The 20,095-nt window shown below is 41.3% G+C and overlaps 1 protein-coding gene across 1 annotated transcript in view; it reads right to left on the bottom strand.

Annotated features, from left to right (window-relative positions):
• Positions 1–631: 631 nt before the first annotated feature.
• plppr5a (phospholipid phosphatase related 5a) overlaps positions 632–20,095 on the bottom strand; it is a 38,307-nt gene continuing 18,843 nt past the window's right edge. The window contains exons 3-6 of the mRNA XM_036554581.1: positions 17,152–17,402; positions 9,888–10,064; positions 5,194–5,328; positions 632–1,245 (exon numbers count right to left, since the gene is read on the bottom strand). Coding sequence (XP_036410474.1) covers positions 1,216–1,245; positions 5,194–5,328; positions 9,888–10,064; positions 17,152–17,402 — 593 coding nt within the window. The 3' untranslated portion in view covers positions 632–1,215. The remainder of the gene's footprint in view (positions 1,246–5,193; positions 5,329–9,887; positions 10,065–17,151; positions 17,403–20,095) is intronic.

Below are 20,095 nucleotides of genomic sequence, written 5' to 3'. Positions count from 1 at the left end.
TCACTCAAGCTACACTTGTCAACAGATAAAACATCCTTATAGCTACTGTGGTGTGTTCATCAGTATGGGATAAATTGTTACAAATACAGTACCTTTGGCATGATTTACAAGTCGTTCTGATCGATTAAACCATGTAAAAGCTTGGAGCAATACGTCTCTTAATACGTATCTTAAATCTCATTTATGTAATTAATTTAATTAATATATTTAACTGAGCATCACAGCCTATACATTTAGTGGGTTAGGGCAAGGCTTAGGGCTACAAGGTTAGGCTTAAGGTTAATGGACGTCAAGTCTGTGGTAAAAGTCATTTTGGACAGGGTCTTTCTAGAAAGATCTGCCTTAAATGAATAACAGAGTATGAACATGTCAGTGGCACTTCACAAACAGCTTATTTATTCTAAACGAATAAACTAATGATATTTCAAATATGACTCATCCCTAAATTAGCCTTTCTCATATGACTTTTAGTCTAATGTATCAAAGGTATTGGCAGAAATGTATCAACCTGCTCTTTGGGTAATAACTACAATAACACAGGAAAAATGATGGAGAAGCTCTAGTACAGAGTGCAATCAGTTGATCCTTTTATCTATAACCTCAAATAGAAAACAAACTAAACACATTTCTCAAGTGGCATTCACAGAATAAATATTGTGATGTAAAAACACACTGGAGAGTTCATGCTACCTGTCTGAGTTCTACAAACTAAAAGCATGTCATCTTTAGATTTTTTGTATACACATATACATGAAAACTCACACTGGCATAAATACATAGAAAAATAAAAATGGTGCATAAATAAGTGTAAATAATGGCACCGGAATACATCAACGAAACAAAAAAATTATACCAAGACTTTACTATGTTTCGTGATGCAGTCAGATTACACTTCAATCCATGTACAGTGTTTCGCCCACAGAACACAATGAGCAAGGATAAGCTATGGAAAGGTTTATACAAAAATAGGGCTTTCATGGGTATTCGTGGGTATTCCACATTCCATTAAATGGTCAATTTAATAAATGGGGAGAGGGGCAGGGTAAATGCAGCCAGTCTCTGCAATGCATCCATTGGCACTGAGGACATGTAACACTGATGCAGTCGAATAAAACTTGACAGATTGGACAGAAGTCAGGATTAGCGAGGCACTCCAACTACAGCGACCAGACGGAGAAGAGCGATGGCGTTGTGAGGCATCTGGCCTCTTCAGGGTCATGTGACCTCCGCAAAAGTGATGGGATTCTGTGATTGAGAGGAAAAACACAAAGCAAAAATTATGAGGTCAGTCAAAATGACGCAGAAAGTTTTAATGACGTTTTAGATCAACTGAAACAAAACGACACAACAGGAACACATCAATGGATGGGTGAAAACTCCAAAAGGTGCCCCTGAATACCAAGGCTCAAAAGTAGAAAAGAAAAGGGATCAAAAGTTGCCAAATGAGTTAAGTCCCATATGCAAAAGATATCCAAAAGGTACATTCAACCAGAGAAAATATATAAAATGCCTTTATTTTAATGGGCAAAGCACAATAATTGGCACAATAGCCTTCAATGGGATAAAGGGCATTTAGATCAGCTTTAATCTAATTCCCGAGATACTTTCCAATTATTTAACAAAGAAATTTTCTGCACCCTTAAATATATCATTGGGAAAACAAAACCATAAGGACAAAACCTGCCACCGTAATATTAATGATGTAGCCTTTGAAGGACATGCCTCAGCAAGAGAAGCATTGCATTATGGGCAGAATGTCTTTGCTGTGTGCCTGTCTTGTTCCATCCCGTTATAACCCCCGCCTGACTGTCTCATATGAAACCAAACAGGCTCCGCTGAATCACTAGGCTCCACCAACCGGCAGCCAGGCTGACTTCAGTTTCACCCCGAGTGCTGTCTGTTTCACTGCTCTGGACCTTCGCCAGCATACAGGTGCGCACAGGTGGGCAGGGGAGGCCATCCCCAAGGCGGAAAAGCTCGCCAGCTTGGAAAGCATCCCTGTCTCCATGACGCGGATCGGCTTGGCGTACGACCGCACCCCCTGGGAGGTGCGCCATACTTTCACTGGGCAGTTAACCCCAGTCCGCCTCCGTCAACTGTGAGGGATGGTTTGAGAGGCAGCAGGTGGCGTGATGAAACCTGCCTCCTAAAACACGAGGGACAATCTGCCACTAAATTTCAACAGCCTTCTTTTCTGAAAAAGCTGGTATTCACTGTTTAGGCCTGGTAACCACGACAGGGCTGCGAGTCGGCCATTCTGTATCCAGACCTGCTCAGACATACTTCCGAGAAACCGTGTGATGCTTGTCTTGTGACTCTGTGTCTAATGTTTCAGGCCAGGAAGACAAACGGACGTCCCCGACTGTGTTCTGTCTGAACTGAATCCATCTCAATAAGGAGCTCCATCCATCTCTTTCGGCACTGACACCGGGACAGTCCAAAGGGCACTTCATTTGGCAGTGAGAGACGTTATGGTATCTCGATGGTCCTCAGCATTCATCAGCGCAGACGTTTTTGTAGACCTAACACCTTTTTGGGAACATTCAGAGCCACATCACTGTCATAAAATGAAAGTCAGGCAGAAAAAACCTCATCGTGAAAAATGGCAAAAAGTCTCTTAAAAATTAACGCCTCCTTGTCACTCGGGATTCAGTGACCTTGTGCAGAAATTTTGAAATCTAATGTAAACAAAAAAGAGCAGGGGATTAAACAAGTTAACTATTTCATCTTGAATAGAATAATAATAAAAAACAAGCCCAAAACAAATTACTGTTTACAAATTATTTTTTAACATTACTGCAGCAATTTAGTGTTTATTTGTTGAACCTAAGACGGTGTGTTATGTCTGAAGCGGCTGAAAACGTACTGCCATGGAAAACCTATGTTATGGCCAGAGGACATGTGCAAACTGAACAAGGAGGATGACCCAGATAAATCCAAAAAGTTCAAATGCATTACTAAAGCTTTTCTACCCTAGCTGCATGCAGGCTTGTTTTTAGATCTGGCCCCTTTCATTTGAAGATGTCTGCACAATGATTCAACAAAGTCCTGTCCGCAATAGAAAAGGGTACCAGTTCATGGTAACATAAAAGATGGAATTTTGAAAGGATCAAATAAAAATCAAAATAATTTAATAAGCAATTCAATGAAAAAAGACAAGAGCAGGGACTACTATAAGACATGCAAAGAGAGAGAGTTTTCTATATACAGAAACCTCCAGCTACAGCTCTTTGGGGAAACATTGCAGTGGATACTGCCTCAAATGAAAAACATGCACTTTTTGGATAAAGAATTCACTTAAATATGAAATAATAATCTGTAATATTTTAGATACAGAATAGCTGAATAGTTCTGCTATCCATTAAACATATCCATTATGTCCACTAAGTTTGCTTTCAGATATTTTCAAATGGACTGTCTGGACTGGAAAAGGGTACCAGAGCATAGTGACATAAAAGATGGCATTCTGACATGATCAAATAATACTTAAAAAAGAAGACAGTGAGTGAACAGAGGACAAGACATTAGTGGCTATTCAACTATTCAACATATGGAATGTGAGAATGGTCTTTAATATAGAAACCTTCAGTTGCAGCTCTTTGGAAAAGCTCTACATTGGACACAACTTCAAAAAAAACTTGAACCTTTTGAGATAAACAGTCAGAATTCACTGAAATACTCTTCCATGAACTGTGACTAAATACATAATACCTTATTCAATGTTGTTCACATATCCATTCAGTGTAACTGTCTGCTCACTGTCCAGCTCACTTTCGGCAATTGAAAGTGAGCTGGAATGGAGTTCCTTTAGAGTCCTGTGAGTTCCCTGTGTATGTTGGTGTCACCCTGGATAGAACTCTGTCCTTCAAGATGCGCATTGAGAAAACCAAGCCTAAAGTGTGCACTCAAAATAACATCATCAGCAAACTGACTTCTACTACATGGGGTGCTCATCCTCAGACACTGAAGACTACTGCACTAGCCCTTTGCTACTCTACTGCAGAGCATGCCTGTCCAGTATCAGTACATGCCTCCAACCTTGATTCTGTCCTCAACAGTACTTGCAGAATGATCACCAGGTGCCTTAGACCCACCAACATGGACAGTCTTTACATTCTGGCTGGTATTGCACCCCCTGATGTGAGGGGAACTGCTGCACGCAGAAGAGAGAGTTCCCACTGAGCCAGCAACCACAGACACCCCCTCTTCAGCCACCAACCAGCAGAACAAAGGCTTCCATCAAGGAAGGCCTTCCTCCACCATGTGCTGCCAGCAGATTCCATCACAGCTAGCACTATGCGCACAATTATGTGGCAGGAGAGACTTCAGGGCCTGCCCCCAAATGTCTCTATGGAGCTACCAGCCAGTGAGAACCTACCACTGATGCTTCATGGAGAGAGTGGAGGTGCCTTAATCGCCTGAGGTCACGCCCCGGAAGATGTAAGGTCAGCAGAGCAAAATGGGGTCATTTAAATGGAGACACCAGCTATGAATGTGGAATAGACCAACAAACCATGAACCACCTCCTGACATGCCCTCTGTTAGCCTCACCTTGCCACATGACTGACCTAGCAGAATATAACAATGTTGGGAAGAACTGCGTGAACTTATGGATGGACTTTATATAGATTACTTCTTATGGTGTCCAGCAGCAAAGAAGAACTGTCTGCTATTTTAGTCATCATTTGATTTAAAATGTCTTAATGTATGTATGCATATTTAATGTACTGAAGTACTTAATTATTGTACTTAAGTCTATACCATAGCTAGTGAATGATGCAATGTCTACTTGAGTAAAGTGTAGGCTAAGGAGATGAATCTCAAGGCAAACTTGCTCTTTCAACTCTTATCAGATTAAATGATATTGCATGTCAGAGATTAGGGGTTTACGTATTCGGCAGGCAGCCTGGAGGCATAAATTACATGCATATCACAGTAGCAATTAGAACATCATGAATCCAACAGCCAGTAACACAGCATCAACTTGAAATAATAACGCAGTAAAATCGACACGTAAAATAGTAAATGTTTCAGCATAAACAGTATGTAGTGCGTAACAATTACCCTTCTGAGCGATGTGCAAAATAAAGATATTGCTTCTGTATCGTGACAGGTACAGTATATTCACACACGCACAATGTCTTGTAAGATACAGTTGTTTAAACGGTTGACTCATCTGGTGCGCCGTGGTACCTGGGTGGTGATATATTTCTCCAGGGGGTTCTCCTCTCGGGGGTGGGCGATCATGGGAGCGCTGTCCAGGTTTTCCGCCGGTGGGATTTCACTCAGCAGGGGCTTTCCTTTGAAGTTCTGTACCACGCCAACCACCTTCAGTGGGACAGACAAAAGTCTCCTCTGAGTCTGTGAACACACTGAATCCCCAAACTGCAATGGCACATCATGTGACTTGCTTGGCAGAAACCCTTATCCAGAGCAGCATAAATAGACAACACCTTCAACCACACTGAAAACAGCTGAATATGCAGTAACACTAGAATGAGGTGTAGGCAGAAATGCTTCCTTTAATGTGAATTAATAACAGCATTATACCCCATTCAGAAATACATTTACACATTTGAAGCTATGCTTCCACTGAATGCGTTCTTACAGAGGACAGTGGAGACATTTCCAACATTCTGTGCAAGGTTATACAATTTTATGCGCTGTTGCTCTGTTGCACACATTGCAAGCTATTGTGAGCTAAATGCAAAATCTGGCCTGCCCACCGCCTTAGAAATGAGTTCAGCAACATTTTGTAAATGTTGTACTAACAATTTTCAGTGTATCTTTTTTTGATGTATGATGCATATGTAATGGTTTTGTAAGCATTAATAATCAAACCATATTCTAAAGTGTTAAGGTAATGAAACTGACCATGAGCACTCGGACCCAGCACTCATTACAACACATCCTGCTTGCATGCATGTGGGACATCATCTGTTGCTCTGAGTGCAATGGTTTACATAATACCACCACCCATCCCCCCCACATCATGCCCCTCTGGGCTCATCACTGCAAAAAAATACCGTGATGCATAAGATGCTCTGTCTGCGTATCCTAGAGGACTTTAATCCATTAAAAAAACAAAACAAGAAACCCCCTCAAGCTTTGAAAGGTTCGAGATGCCACGATCCAGCTCCTTTTCAAGTGAACAAAACAGAAGACTACTTCTACAGTGCCATTAGTGCTTCTTCCCATTACTACTGTGGCCCTGCAGAGACATATGACACATTGGTCTTTGCTATGCATTAACTTCCTCTTTCCCCTCTTACATTAGCAACCTCAATGGCAACCTTCATGCCCTATTTAAAAGTCACCTCATGCTTCCACTGTTGAGTAAAATTACATTTAATTTTATTTTAAAATTATATTTTGTGATTATAATTATAATTATAAGCACAAAAAGTACCATGACGTAATGTGTGTCCTTTTCATGCTTGTCAGTCCAATCTACTTTTTTGTCTTCCCATGACAGAGAGTGACTGAAGTACAGTTGTGTTAGAGGAGGCTTCAGTTAATATGGGCTTCTGTTGTTCAGTGATTATCAAGAGACTCCTTTGAACATTTCATGTTACATTTTCTGCACAAGCAATTCACATTAGTCTGGAAAGGGGAAAAGAGCTAGGTGCCTGTACCTTTTTCTTTCTGGTGCACAGCCTTGCTTGCAGTTGGAAATCAGCTTTATATATGTGAGTCAAGCAGATATAGCAGTGAGCAGATTTAAACATGGCCATGCAGATGTGGTACCTGCCACAGATCTGTAGACATTAGGGCTGCTGGTGTTGCATGGCTCAGAAACCTCAATGAGGCCTCTCATGAATGGAAGGAACACCCCTTCCAGCTCACCTGGCCAACTGTTCCTACATCCTGTTATCCTGTGCAAGCTGGCTATATGATTGACATGCACCAAAAAAGTCTAAATATGGACACTGTGCACACATCTTTATATGTATGTATGTGTGTATTACAGTAATTACATACATATATATGACCATACTATGTATGTTTTGTACATATATATGCATACACATACGCATACTGGAATATCAAAATACATTTATATGTCTGTTTATTTGTTTATGTATGTTTTTAGAAAAAAAGGTACATGGATTTTTGTATATTGATAAAATATATCTAATGTCAGCTTCATGTAAGGTGACCAGCTGGGACAAAAATGTTTGTGCAGCTGGATCACGGTGGTGGCTCAGTCTTGGCGAAGTGCTGGTCCTCACAGTCTCCCAGACTGTGGCCAGATTTCTGATGGCCTGCATTTGGCTGCAGCATATTGCCAAGTTAGAAATTTGCCGGCTGTGAGTTGCCTATATGACGCAAAACAGTACACAAAGGCGTCGGTCTCTCGTCAGCAGATTGGTTAGGTGACGGAATGCTTACGGAATGGTGTATCATGGTGATCCATCATTTCATTAAATCAGTGGCAATAAACAGCTGATTCAATACCCAGAATGCATTAAAAATACATTCATTTTTAAGTTCACTATATTTAACAAAAATACAACAGTAAGCTCAGTGACAGAGATTGTGTAAGCTATGAAACTACACACAAAAGGGGAACATCATCATTTGAAAGTATGTATAACTTTGGATATAACTGCTATATAGATATGTGAAGCTATTGGTACCACACACAAAGAGGTGAAAAACGCTCATGCACAAGGGTGAGGTGCAGACAGAAGGACCAATACCCTGATACAAAGGAAATTCACAATGGAAATTAAATAAGGCAAAACTGACTGAGTGACTTAGCAACATATTCAGATATGGAGTTACAGCAGTAATGAGTTCTTACAGTTCTAAATATTACCTTCCTTAATTAAGAACAATATGACCAACATAACCAACATAATATTTAAATTTTTTTCATATTCTGATGTTTATTGTCATTTATTTACATGATATCATAAAACCAGGTGCTTTAGAATGACTGACTATAACTTGTGAAACATAAAATTCACAGAATAATGCTCTAGACTCTGAATAAAAAGCTACAATGTTTATTAAAGGGGAATTTATTAAAACCTAAAGCCTTTTCCTGAAGGAATTGTCAGTTACCTTTGCACACAGTAAGGTCATAACATTAGAATGCAAGTCACTGCATTCAGTAAGCAAAATCTCATTATCCATTTGTAAGATTAACATCCAACCAAGCAGACTCCCTATACATAGCAACATTATTCATATTCATATATGTTCATACATTATTCATATGTAAAATGTGCATTAATAGTTTTACCTTTGACTACAAAATGTCTAAAAGTTGTACTTCAAAGAATTTTAAATTATGTGTCACAAGAAAGAGAGAAAAAATCTGAGCCTTTGAAAAACTAGTTCCTTTGCTCTGTTCTCAACTTCCATTTTATCAACATTTGAAACCCCTCTCACACAAAACCAGAACGGACAGTTAATCCAAATGAAAATTTGAAAATTCATGAATGAAACGTTTTGGGCTTGTTGGTGCCATGGGCGTTCATTTCAAACGTAAGAGTGTACGGCAGCGTGTTCGGTGTGATATCGTTTTAAATGTAAGCTGAGGACAGTAAAAACAACTTAATTCCTTCCTTCGTATTTTGATTCTCTCAAAAAACAATAATTGCACTGTAGTGCCCAGTGGCAACCTATAAAAACCAACAACCCCCCCCATTTTATCTCTGTTTGATCACTGGCAAGTAAAGAAAAAAGAAGTCTCACATGGAAGAGCTCCATTTCATGAGAGGCTGACTGCTCACGCACACTTGCTCACACTCGCCGATACTGTAGCCTTGTATCCCCCTGTTTGTCATTAGAATTCCGCTGTCCCCACGCTAGCAATGCTCACGCTCTGCTGACGCAGTCGGGTTTGATCTTATCTAACGCTTTTATTCCCCGTCATTCCCTTGATCTGAGTTAAGGCGAATGATAACGGCCCTCTGCTTCGCGTGCGCTTCTGCGGGGGAAATACGGGCAGACTTGTTCATGGTACGTTTTCCTCTACGCAACATCCAAGCCGCTCTCTCGCGCAGCACGAAAGTGTGAATGCGTGGAAGGAATTTAAAGCAGTTCGTTCTTTCCCCGTGCAGAATACACCATTGTCTTAATCTGACCTAATTAATTAATAGTGTAACAGTTTACGGTCCCCTTGATGTTGTGATCCTGAACCGCCTGGCAGCCGAGGAGCCCCTGCGGCACCGCACATGCTCCACACACACACAAGCCCCGAAGCTAATGGAGCCAATCCAGCGTGGGAGGGCAAAAATACTGGGACTAAGAGATGTTAATCCCCTTTTTTTCAATGGGAGCATCCTTCACTCACACACAGCTCATAGCCAATAAGCACCTTGAAACGTATTTTGGAAGCCACTGATTGGCCATGCACGCGGGTTTATGATGCAGATTTTTTTGTCCTTCTATCAGGGCCTTATTGCACTAAAACGTGAATCTCAGCACAGGGATACCAGGAGCCTCTGTATCCACAACCTCCATTCAGGCCATGTCACCTCCTCCTTTAAATTTGCATATATATTACAGCACAGACTCATATACATAATTCAGGGGAAAAAAAAACTTATCATTCACAGCTATCCAGCTGTGCTAGGCAAGTTTATGACTACTGATCATAAATATCTGAATAGCAAGTGCTTATGGGGGTCATTATACATGCCCATTGAATTTAGGTTCCCTTCATTTTAGTTGCAACATAAAATCTGTAATAGTAGCTGTTGGGGACCTGGATTCAGCACCAGATGGTTTTGTCCATTGTATCCTTGAGCAGATTGGTTAAACTGAACTGCTTCAGTGAACATCCAGATACTCATATGGGTAATATGTTAAATTAGCTGTGCACCAGCGTGGATAAATGTGTCTGCAGAAATGATGTAACATACGTTCCTTACCATAAATGTTGCTATGGCTCCTCCGACGATGAAGCCAGCAATGACGTCGGACCAGTGGTTCCGGTACTCTACCACTCTGTTGATTCCAGTCAGGAAGGCCAGACACATGAGGCCCAGGGACAGAGCAGGCTTTGCCAGGCGTGTTCCTTTGGTCTTCACAGTGCAAGTGATGTACATCTACAGGAGAGAGGGAAAAACATCGACAGTACAGTACATTAACATTCCCTTTCGATTTCTCTGCAGTTTCAAATACATTATTAATATGCGTGTGTGTGTGTGTGAGAGAGAGAGAGCAAGAGTGCGCATATGGGTGTGAGATAGAGGGTGAGCGATTGAGAGTGTATGTGTGTGAGAGACAGAGTATGCATGTGCATGTTTGTGTTTGTGTGTGAGAAAGAGAGGGCAAGACTGTGTTTAAATGTAGCAGAGAGGAGGAGAGAGAAGATGAGTGTGTGTGCATGTGTGTGAGTGTGTGGGAAAGAGCCCGTGTGTGTGTGTGTGTGTGTGTGTGTGTGTGTGTGTGTGAGAGAGAGAGAGTGAGAGCAAGAATGTTTGTGTGTGAGAGAGGAGAGAGAAGCTGTGTGTGTGTGAGTGTGTGTGTGTCCCACATACTTTTAAGGAGCATCAGTTTGACCTGCACATGGCGCACCCTTGAAGCCTGCCTGGACAGAGATAATGCGATGTGGGCACGCTGAGCATCCCTATGACCTTTGAGAAGGACTCCACCATTGTCTGCCAGGCCTCAGGGAGGGAATGCACGTGTTGCTGGAGATGCTTCTCCTTTACACTGGGATACTCAACAAACAGCTAAAGGCCAGCTGTGGTACAGAGGTAATGCAGGAAGTCTATTCGGGTATTGTTCTCAATATCTGTCCTCTGATCGTCCCCCAAAAAAGAACAGCCTGAGGCCTTTATGTGTTACAAAACAATTACTACAATTCAATGGCTTTGATAGAAAAAAGGGGTCTTTAGCCTGTCATAGAAGTGACCCATTTTTAAAGAGACCCTATGTGTGCAGTCTACACTCAACCAAACTGTTCTCTTGGCCAAAATAATGTCAATCTTCTATTAATGTTTAAAAACAGCGGTAATGTGGTCTGGCGTGACTTTTTTCAGCTCAGCGGTATCTAAAATGCATCCTATTAGGACAGCATCCCTGTTCGGTACAGTACACCCCAAAGCTGTTCATTTCTTTTAAATGGCTCGGGGGATGTTAAGCCCTGCCATTTAGAGTAATATTGAAGACTTTTATGGTTTAACATTACTGTCCCTCTGCATCAATGGCATGAATCAGAAAAGAGAGGGCAGTTAACCAATCAGAGAGGTGAAGACAGACTCATCTGGTCCAGTGCAGCTAACTTGTCAACTTGTTCATAACACCATGGACTGGCCCACCAGACCGCCCTGCAACTGTCTGCAGGGTTTGAATTACGGGGGGGATTGAGGGGGTCTGACCCCCCTAATTAAGGCTTGGGGCCCCTCCAAAACAGGTAAAAACACAGTTCGGGGAGGTCGAAACATTTATATATCCTTCTTACCTGTAATTGTAAATATTACAATATATTTTCCATATTCATGCCTGGAAGAATCTTGTAATACAATTTCAGACACCCCTAAAGTGGACCATACTTTGTAATATTTACAATTACAGGTGTCCTGTAATTAGCCCCTCCATAAATTCTATGCACGTGAATATAATATAATATAATATAATTAGAACAGAATCCTCAACTTAAAGGAGATTCCTATTTCATCAGACATCACCTTTGAATAGTAAACGGGTATCAGACACACTTAAGTTTGTTTCTAAATACTAAAATCTAAAATGGTTTCCCATTTAGTAATGGGACCATAGCCATGTTCATAACAAAATAGGGAACATTAATTATTGCAAACCACATGTTTGATCAATCATGCTGTTATAACTTATGAAATTGTGTGCGGGGTCCAAAGGTTTAATGAGATGGGGGAGAGTTTGCGTGACTCCACACAGTACCCTGTGGTGCACAGTAAACTCAGCTGTAACCGTAGTGCTGTTCTAGCACAAACTGAATCTTCATGCTGTTTGCCATCACCTGGGTGCTTGTCTAAGTGAGAGGGCGTATAATTTCCTTTTAGTTGTGGTAAAATCATCTCTCTCAGGTCTGAAACCTTTCTGAAAATGTTTATCATTCTAGTTCTCCTACATATGCAGAAAAGGGTGCACAATATTAGATTATTTACACTACCATTCAAATGTTTGGGATCACTTAGAAATGTCCTTGTTTTTGAAAGAAAAGCAAAATTTTCCATTAAAATAACATCAGATTGATCAGAAATACAGTGTAGTGTGTTTGCTAATGCACGTTTATCATTTTAAAAGGCTAATTGATTATCAGAAAACCCTTTTGCAATTATGTTAGCACAGCTGAAAACTATTCTGCTGATTAAAGAAGCAATAAAACTGGCCTTCTTTAGGGTGTACTCACACTAGGCCCGGTTGGCTTGTACCATGCCCGAGCATGATTGTCCCCCCTCCCCACTCCCCCGCTGGCCTGCGTTCACATTGCGCGTAGCATTCCGGACCCGAGCACGCTTACGTCATCACGATGCAACTTTTTGTGTTGAAGAGAAGCGCTCTCGCACAGCACAATGGAGCTCATGATTGTACTTACTTTGTGGCTTATTTGGAGTCATTTTTCGTTTATCGTTATCATTTATTGATTATGCAATGCAGCGATTTTCAGTTAAGCGTGCTGCACGTACAAGAAGATTTTTACAGAGGCAGCTGATGTTTCAGTCATTATGCAGACCAGGGACAGACCAATATTTTGTGTCAGACTACAGTAGCCTAATCACAATAATGTTAGCTAATGTTAACCAGTTAGGGCTACTACTTGTGTGTGCGCTATTGTCATCATTACAACAACAAACATCTTCTATTACTACTTGGATAGTATACTGTTCAATTCATTCAATTCAGAATATTTGGGTTAATAACGGGTCTGGTTCTCACCTTATTGATGAATGTGAACTGTAGTCAGGAGTAAAGCTCCAAATCCCTCCCTCAACGTCAGCTGCCTCCGTAAAAATCTAATTATACGTGTAGCACGATTAACTGAAAACTGAAAAAGTGTGAGTACACCCTTAGACTAGTTGAGTATCTGAAGCATCAGCAATTGTGGGTTCGATTACAGGTTCAAAACGGCCAGAAACAAAGAACTTTCTTCTGAAACTCGTCAGTCTATTCTTGTTCTGAGAAATGAAGGCTATTCCATACGAGAAATTGCCAAGAAACTGAAGATCTCGTACAACACTGTGTTCTACTTCCTTCACAGAGCAGCGCAAACTGGCACTAACCAGAAGAGAATGAAGAGTGGGAGGCCCCGGTGCACAACTGAGCAGGAGGAGAAATACATTAGAGTTTCGAGTTTGAGAAACAGACAATTCACAGGTCCTCAACTGGCAGCTTCATTAAATAGTACCCGACTCCAGGATGCTGGCCTTCTAAGCAGAGCTGCAAAGAAAAAGCCATATCTCAGACTGGCCAATAAAAAAGAAAACATTAAGATGGGCAAAAGAACACAGACACTGGACAGAGGAAGATTGAAAAAAAGTGTTATGGACAGATGAATCTAAGTTTGAGGTGTTCAGATCACAAAGAAGAACATTCTTGAGACGCAGACCAAAGCAAAAGATGCTGGAGGAGTGCTTGACGCCATCTGTCAAGCATGGTGGAGGCAATGTGATGGTCTGGGCCTGCTTTGGTGTTGGTAAAGTGGGAGATTTGTACAGGGTAAAAGGGATCTGGAAGAAGGAAGGCTATCACTCCATTTTGAAACACCATGCCATACCTTGTCGATGACGCTTCATCAGAGCCAATTTCCTCCTACAACAGGACAATGACCCAAAGCACTGCTCCAAACTATGCAAGATTTAGGGAAGAAGTAGTCAGCTGGTATTCTGTCTATAATGGAGTGGCCAGCACAGTCACCGGATCTCAACCCTATTGAGTTGTTGTGGGAGCAGCTTGACCGTATGGTACATAAGAAGTGCACATCAAGCCAATCCAATTTGTGGATGGTGCTTCAGGAAGCATGAGGTGAAATCTCTTCAGATTACCTCAACAAATTGACAACTAGAATGCCAAAGGTCTGCAAGGCTGTAATTGCTGCAAATGGAGGATTCTTTGATGAAAGAAAGTTTGAAGGACACAGTTATTATTTCAATTAAAAATCATTATTTCTAACCTTGTCAATGACTATATTTCCTATTCATTTTGCTATTATTTCCTATTCAAACTCATTTCATGTATGTTTTCATGGAAAACAAGGAATTTTCTTGTGAGTGACCCCAAACTTTTGAAAGGTAGTGTAGTAATACAGGTTTGCCTTGTCTGATTTGTATCCTGTAATAAGCCATTTTTTTTAGAAAACACTATGTTGTCCAACCATTAAAACATTTTTCCAAGAGTAGACTGAACAAAATTTCATTATGATCGTTATGATTTTAAGCCAACTTTTGTTTTTAGCATGTCCAAAGTAAACAGTAGTTTGATGTTTATACAGTACAGTTGTTACAAAGGGCTGTTTTTAAAAAGCAGTTGTAAGTCAAGGTATGAAAGGCAGACCTCATAGGAGACAGAGGCAGACCTCAAAGGCAGACCTCATGGCTTCTGTCATTCTCAAAAGCTTTTCATAATTTACCAATTCTTTTTTCCCCACAGTTGGCACTGTGCTATCTCTGTAACAGGGCAACAGTGTATGGGGAGAAACTGCTTTATAACAGTGAGATTTTGTTTGAGATTTAGATAAGCCCTGGGGCTGCCAGGTGGCTCACTCAGTAAAAACACTTGTTTCAAGCACAAGGCTGAGACCTACGGCCTGACCCACATTCCATCCCAGCAGTGTCATTTGCCACCAGCAACCCACAGCAATGCAAAGTCTTAAACGCCACATCTTAAAGAGGGGACGCGCAGGCCAAAATACATTCCTTCTGTTTTGACATTTGCTTTAAAAATTGACGGCTTAATTTCAACAAGTGTCCCTTATTTGAATTCTTAAAATAGCTCTTCTGCTTTTGTCTGTCGACGACTTATGACTGCGTACTGTTGTGTAGACACTGACAGTAATTACCACATGCTTAAATGTGTTAAACCTGAGGACAAATACTGATTTGGAACTTGGAAGGCCACATTGTGCCTCAGATATAATTCTTGGTCTCATGGCTGACTGTGTCAACATAATAGCTTTGCTGCAAACAACAAAAAAGTTGGGGCAATTTACCATGACCAGAGGCAGCACAGCTCTATAACACGCATTCAAACTCCAGCAGAGTCATCAATCTAAACTTCAGGATTTAAGAGCGTTTGCATGCCTGAGTTCCAAAATGAAGTATCTTGGGATAGATTCCTATTTGGCAACCGAACATACAATAAATTTCCATCAGAATCCACTCCTGTGAACTCCCAGCCTCCAAGTATAGAGTGCCACTGACAGCCATTGATTTTGATATCTGCCTTCTGTTAATAACAGCAAGATACAAAATAACAAGAGTCACAAGTAAGTGAACAGGGTTGGGTTGGTATTGTAATAATGTATACTATTTACATGTATATTAATGCATGTTATTTACAAATATACTGTATATGCCTGTGTGTGTGTAATACTTATTTTTTATTTTTAAATAACATAAGCTGATTCAGCCTTCTCATTTGAGATGTCTAAGCCTGATGCTCAGAAGCAGATAATGTAGTTCATTATGGATCACAGTTATGGAACACAACACAGTCTATTCTGTGTAAAGCTACACAGCTTTAAATGAGATGGGAAAGTTATGGATCCAGGCACTGATTTCTGTGCCACAGTCACAACAACTTTTCTGTGAGTTACTGGCACAAAGAAGAAAATCTTTTTTTCTTCCACACCAACATTTTGGGTACGCCTTTATCAGTTTTGAAAGAGTCCCATCAAAATGTGCCTTCTACCCACACGGCAGTGAACAATGCCTTTTGAAGGAAAAGCAATTACTCCTAAGTACTGGCTAATCTTGAAAAGGCCTATACACTCAAGCTGAAATTGGAAATAAGAGAAGACACAATGAGGATTTGCTGATTTCTGATGACACTTTTTAACAGTCTCTGGCTTTCTTGGAACCTCTTCAATCACGCAGTCTCTGAGCTTTCTTCAGACGTAATCTATTTCGACATCTCCAGAACATGAATAAACTCTTACATTCGACAAGTGATTGCACACAAACATTTCCAGAGAACAGTGTGTGGTTTACTCATTAACAATTCCCCACAACCCAAACTTCACTTGTGAGAAACAGCAGATGCGATAATCTTATAAGAATTTACTCTAAACATAATTATGTCCTTTTCTGCATATACCATCACTTATTATTCATTAAACCAGATGGCTTTTCATAATGGGAAGGGATTGTGAGGGCAGTATTTAAATAAATAATGGAGTGCTCAGAGTTTTGAGCTGAATATCAGCTCAGTTTTAAGCAGAATGTTGCTGGTCAGTTGCACTATCCTTCACACCATTACTGTTATTGCTCATGTTCACTCCCTAAAATTATTGTGAATGCTGCTGCTGGCATCATGCTCTCCATAAATGTTGCAATTACCATCACACTTTGAAAACTGCATTACTCAAAGTATGACTCCAAGATAACACAGTCTCCTGAAATTGTTGCCCACAAAGACACAGAAGATATGCCTGTTCCTACAGTGATTCTGTGAAAAATTGAAACTCTAAGCATTTGACTGAAAGTATCAACCTTGCATGGGCCATTGATCTGATTTTGCTTGGTATGGTCAACTTCCCTTGAGGGTATTTGTTCAGATATTTTCAGAAATGGTCTAAGCTCATTTGATTAGACTCACAGGTTAAATGACTATACTATGGTAAACTGCTGATTTATGTACAAGACAACTCTAGATGTGGTTTGCATGCAAGGATCAATAGCCCTGATTGATGTTGGTAATGCCAAGAGGATATGTCAATCACTATTCTTCTGTATTTATACAAGTCCAGACTCAGCTACTCTGCTCCTGCTTTCTTCTGTCCCCTATTTAGGAGGTTCTGGTTGGTAACTTGAGCTTCTATTGCTGAAGGATAGCTATGAATATTCTGTTTCAGGCCATACCCCCTTCAAGAATACTCATGAATCAGAATTCGTGTACCTTCAGCAATGGCAGAGACAGAACGTTGAATGTGAAACACAGAGAGTTAGACGTCTGTGACAAATAGAATGTTTTGGGTGTGCCTTTACTTACCGCGACATACAACGCGGCGTAGAGGCTGAGGGCAGCCTCTTTGGAAGGGAAGGACTTGCGGGCACGCAGGATGTCGTCCTCGTTGCCGGTGCACGCCTCCTGCTGGCTGATGAAGCGGACAGCCTGTTGGCAGCCCAGGGCTGTGTAGTTGGGCCTGCACACTGTGAGGAAGTGAGGAGCCAGGTTCCCTGTCACCACCTGGCCGGCGTTCACAAAGATGTCCGTGGCGAACAGGCCGAAGGCGTACACGCCTGCAGGGAGGGGGGGAGAAGGAGCCCATTCGTTATTTACAGAGATCCCATTTTGCATTTTTGCTGCGCCGTCTGCCTCAGGTAACTGGCACGCTTCAGCAGCTGAGGGATTATGCCTGTGTGTGAAGAACTGTGCTTGTGTTGGGAAGGGAGAGCTGTTAGTCTGCCACATGCAGTTAAGAGAGCAACTACCAAGAAAGGGAGGCAAACAGTCCTCAAATGGTTCACATCTGACAAACACGTCACACATCCTGAGTGTCTTTTTACAGGGATACAAAGCTAAGAAACAGTTTGTAACTTTATATTAACCATAGGCATGCTGAAGGGGGACAAAAGGCACTCTGAGCCGTTTTCTGAACTGAGAAGGGCGTAAGGAGGCTGCATTTTCTTTTTTCCAGTATTCTCTGCAGCATTATCTCTCTGGAAGCTGCAGGTGTGTATGGATGGCGATGTGTGCTTTTGAATGGCATTGTCAAGAGCCATTTGACATTCAACCCATTTCAAGGTGTGTAATTATATGTGATCACATGACCAACTCTTGGAGCCAATCAGGTCAGTGCTGCCAAAGTGAGGCTAATAAAGTCAAGCTGTCAGCCATTCAATGCATGGCCTTGTTAACTTACTGCAGTACTCACAGGAACCCCGGCAATGCCACACTGAGTCTCTGACTGTGGCCCTCATAACACTGGAGCGGGGGGCCATTACATGCTGCAAAGGGGTGGAACCTTCCTGGTCATCAAATCAGGGCCCCGCATTTTAATGCCACCACTCTGCTTTGAAGTCCATTTAACCAGAAAACGTCCCTCATGGAGTACAGAGGGCGATTTCTGGGGGGGACCGTAATGGAGTCCATTCTCGAACCACAGCTTTGGGATTGACTGGGAAGGGCGGGGGAGGGGGGTGTTTGGTCCTCAATTTCAACCAGCAAAATCAAACAAGCATGACTTTTTCCCCCCTCAGTATTTACTCACAATTCTATATTATTTACTATTCTACACCTTTTCTATACATGTAACTTTTGTGACGCTCCCTGACTCTTGATGTTATGTAAGTTTTTAACAAAAAAATAACACGCTTGAATCCTTTAGTCAAAGTATGGGGACTGAACATTGCCCCATATTCAGAGTCACATGCTCATATTCTGTCTGGCACAAGAATAGGGAAACCTCATATTTAATAAACTGATCAATTTAATGCAGTTGCCTCACTCCAGCTGCATGCCCAAGCGAGCGAATCCTAACTACTACCACCTGGACTCCCTCGATAGCTTTGATGCTAACTGCAGAGAGCTACATCATAGCATTTGCACTGAGGATGCAGTCTGGATGAAGGTCGCTGGGGCAATTACCCCGAGGCATCAACATTCCATTCACTGTGCGTTTCATCACTGCAGTGCCATGGAAAATGTCTGCCTACTGTCTCATTTCAACAAGGACACAGACACTGTGACCTTGGTCACTGTTACCCCCCCCCCCCCCCAAAAAAAAAAAAAACAGCTTGGATTTACCTAGTTATTAGATTTTCTCTGAATTCTACCCGATGGTTCAGTGTTCCCACTCCGACAAAATAAAGGGCGATTTGAGCATCATCTGCTTTTGACGTCAGCTGAGCAAAAGCTTAGTTTGTTACACTGTGATGTACAGCTCAAAACATTTGAATATGCTGTTTATTTTAGTGCCTGTCTCCATCTAGTATAGGAAGTTTATTTCCTGGATTGGCCCAAACTTAGGGAAACTGATGGAAAAATACAGCACAAACACCCTGGATAGTGATGGTCTTGCAGTACTGTTGATTATTTTCCAAATCTCTTCCATACTTCTAGGGACTAACATTGTCAAGAACACTGACACTTCAATACTAGAGAAATTTCAAAAAAGATCCTAACTTGATTAATTATGCATGCTGTAGTGCCAAAATGCTTGTATGATGAAAATTGCATTTTTGCTACTAAAAAAGGTTTCCCTTTATATCTGTGTTGGGACACCGTACACAGAACTCACTTTTTAGAGTTGATGTAGGATCAGGGTTCATATTCACTAAGCATCTCAGAGTAGGAAGCTGATCATAAGTGCTTTAAAATTCTGATAGTGACATCAAATTGGTCCTACCTTCACTCCTAAGAGTAAAAGCTATTTATCAAGCTTCTTTAGACTTAAAAGCACTCCTACCTCTGCAGGTCTTTAGTAGCCTTCACAAGCTGTCCTAACCTGTTAGGAGTTGCTGAACGGTGGATACAGGCAGTGTGCACACATTTTTGGGAGAGCAAATATGTTTTGCACACATTTGACAACACAGAGCTGTTAAAAAGACATAGGAGGTTATTTTGTTCGTTACTGACCTGTCACGCGTTTTGTGAAAGAACGTCACCACTGACAGCTTTAATTTTGTTTCTTGGTGTGGGAGAAAAGTTATATTTGAAAAAAACTTCGTCCCCTCACAATATCAACTACTCACTGATTCCTTCAATTCCTTCAAAAGCTATGGCTGATTACTCACTTCCCATGACTACTCACAGATGCACAGCTCAAGTACAACAGCTAGCAGTTATCAATACCTCTCATATCAATTATGTCATCTATAGGATACAATGCTGTGGATATATGGAAATGGGTAGTTGGAAGAGAAAATGTCACCTTTTCCATGAATAAATCTGGCAACAACCCCAACAAGCCAGTCATATAATGACAGCTTGT

Source organism: Megalops cyprinoides, chromosome 20 (assembly GCF_013368585.1).
Source record: "Megalops cyprinoides isolate fMegCyp1 chromosome 20, fMegCyp1.pri, whole genome shotgun sequence".
Lineage (NCBI taxonomy): Eukaryota > Metazoa > Chordata > Actinopteri > Elopiformes > Megalopidae > Megalops > Megalops cyprinoides.
Note: the sequence above shows the minus strand (reverse complement) of the source record. Positions and strands in the feature narration are given on the sequence as shown.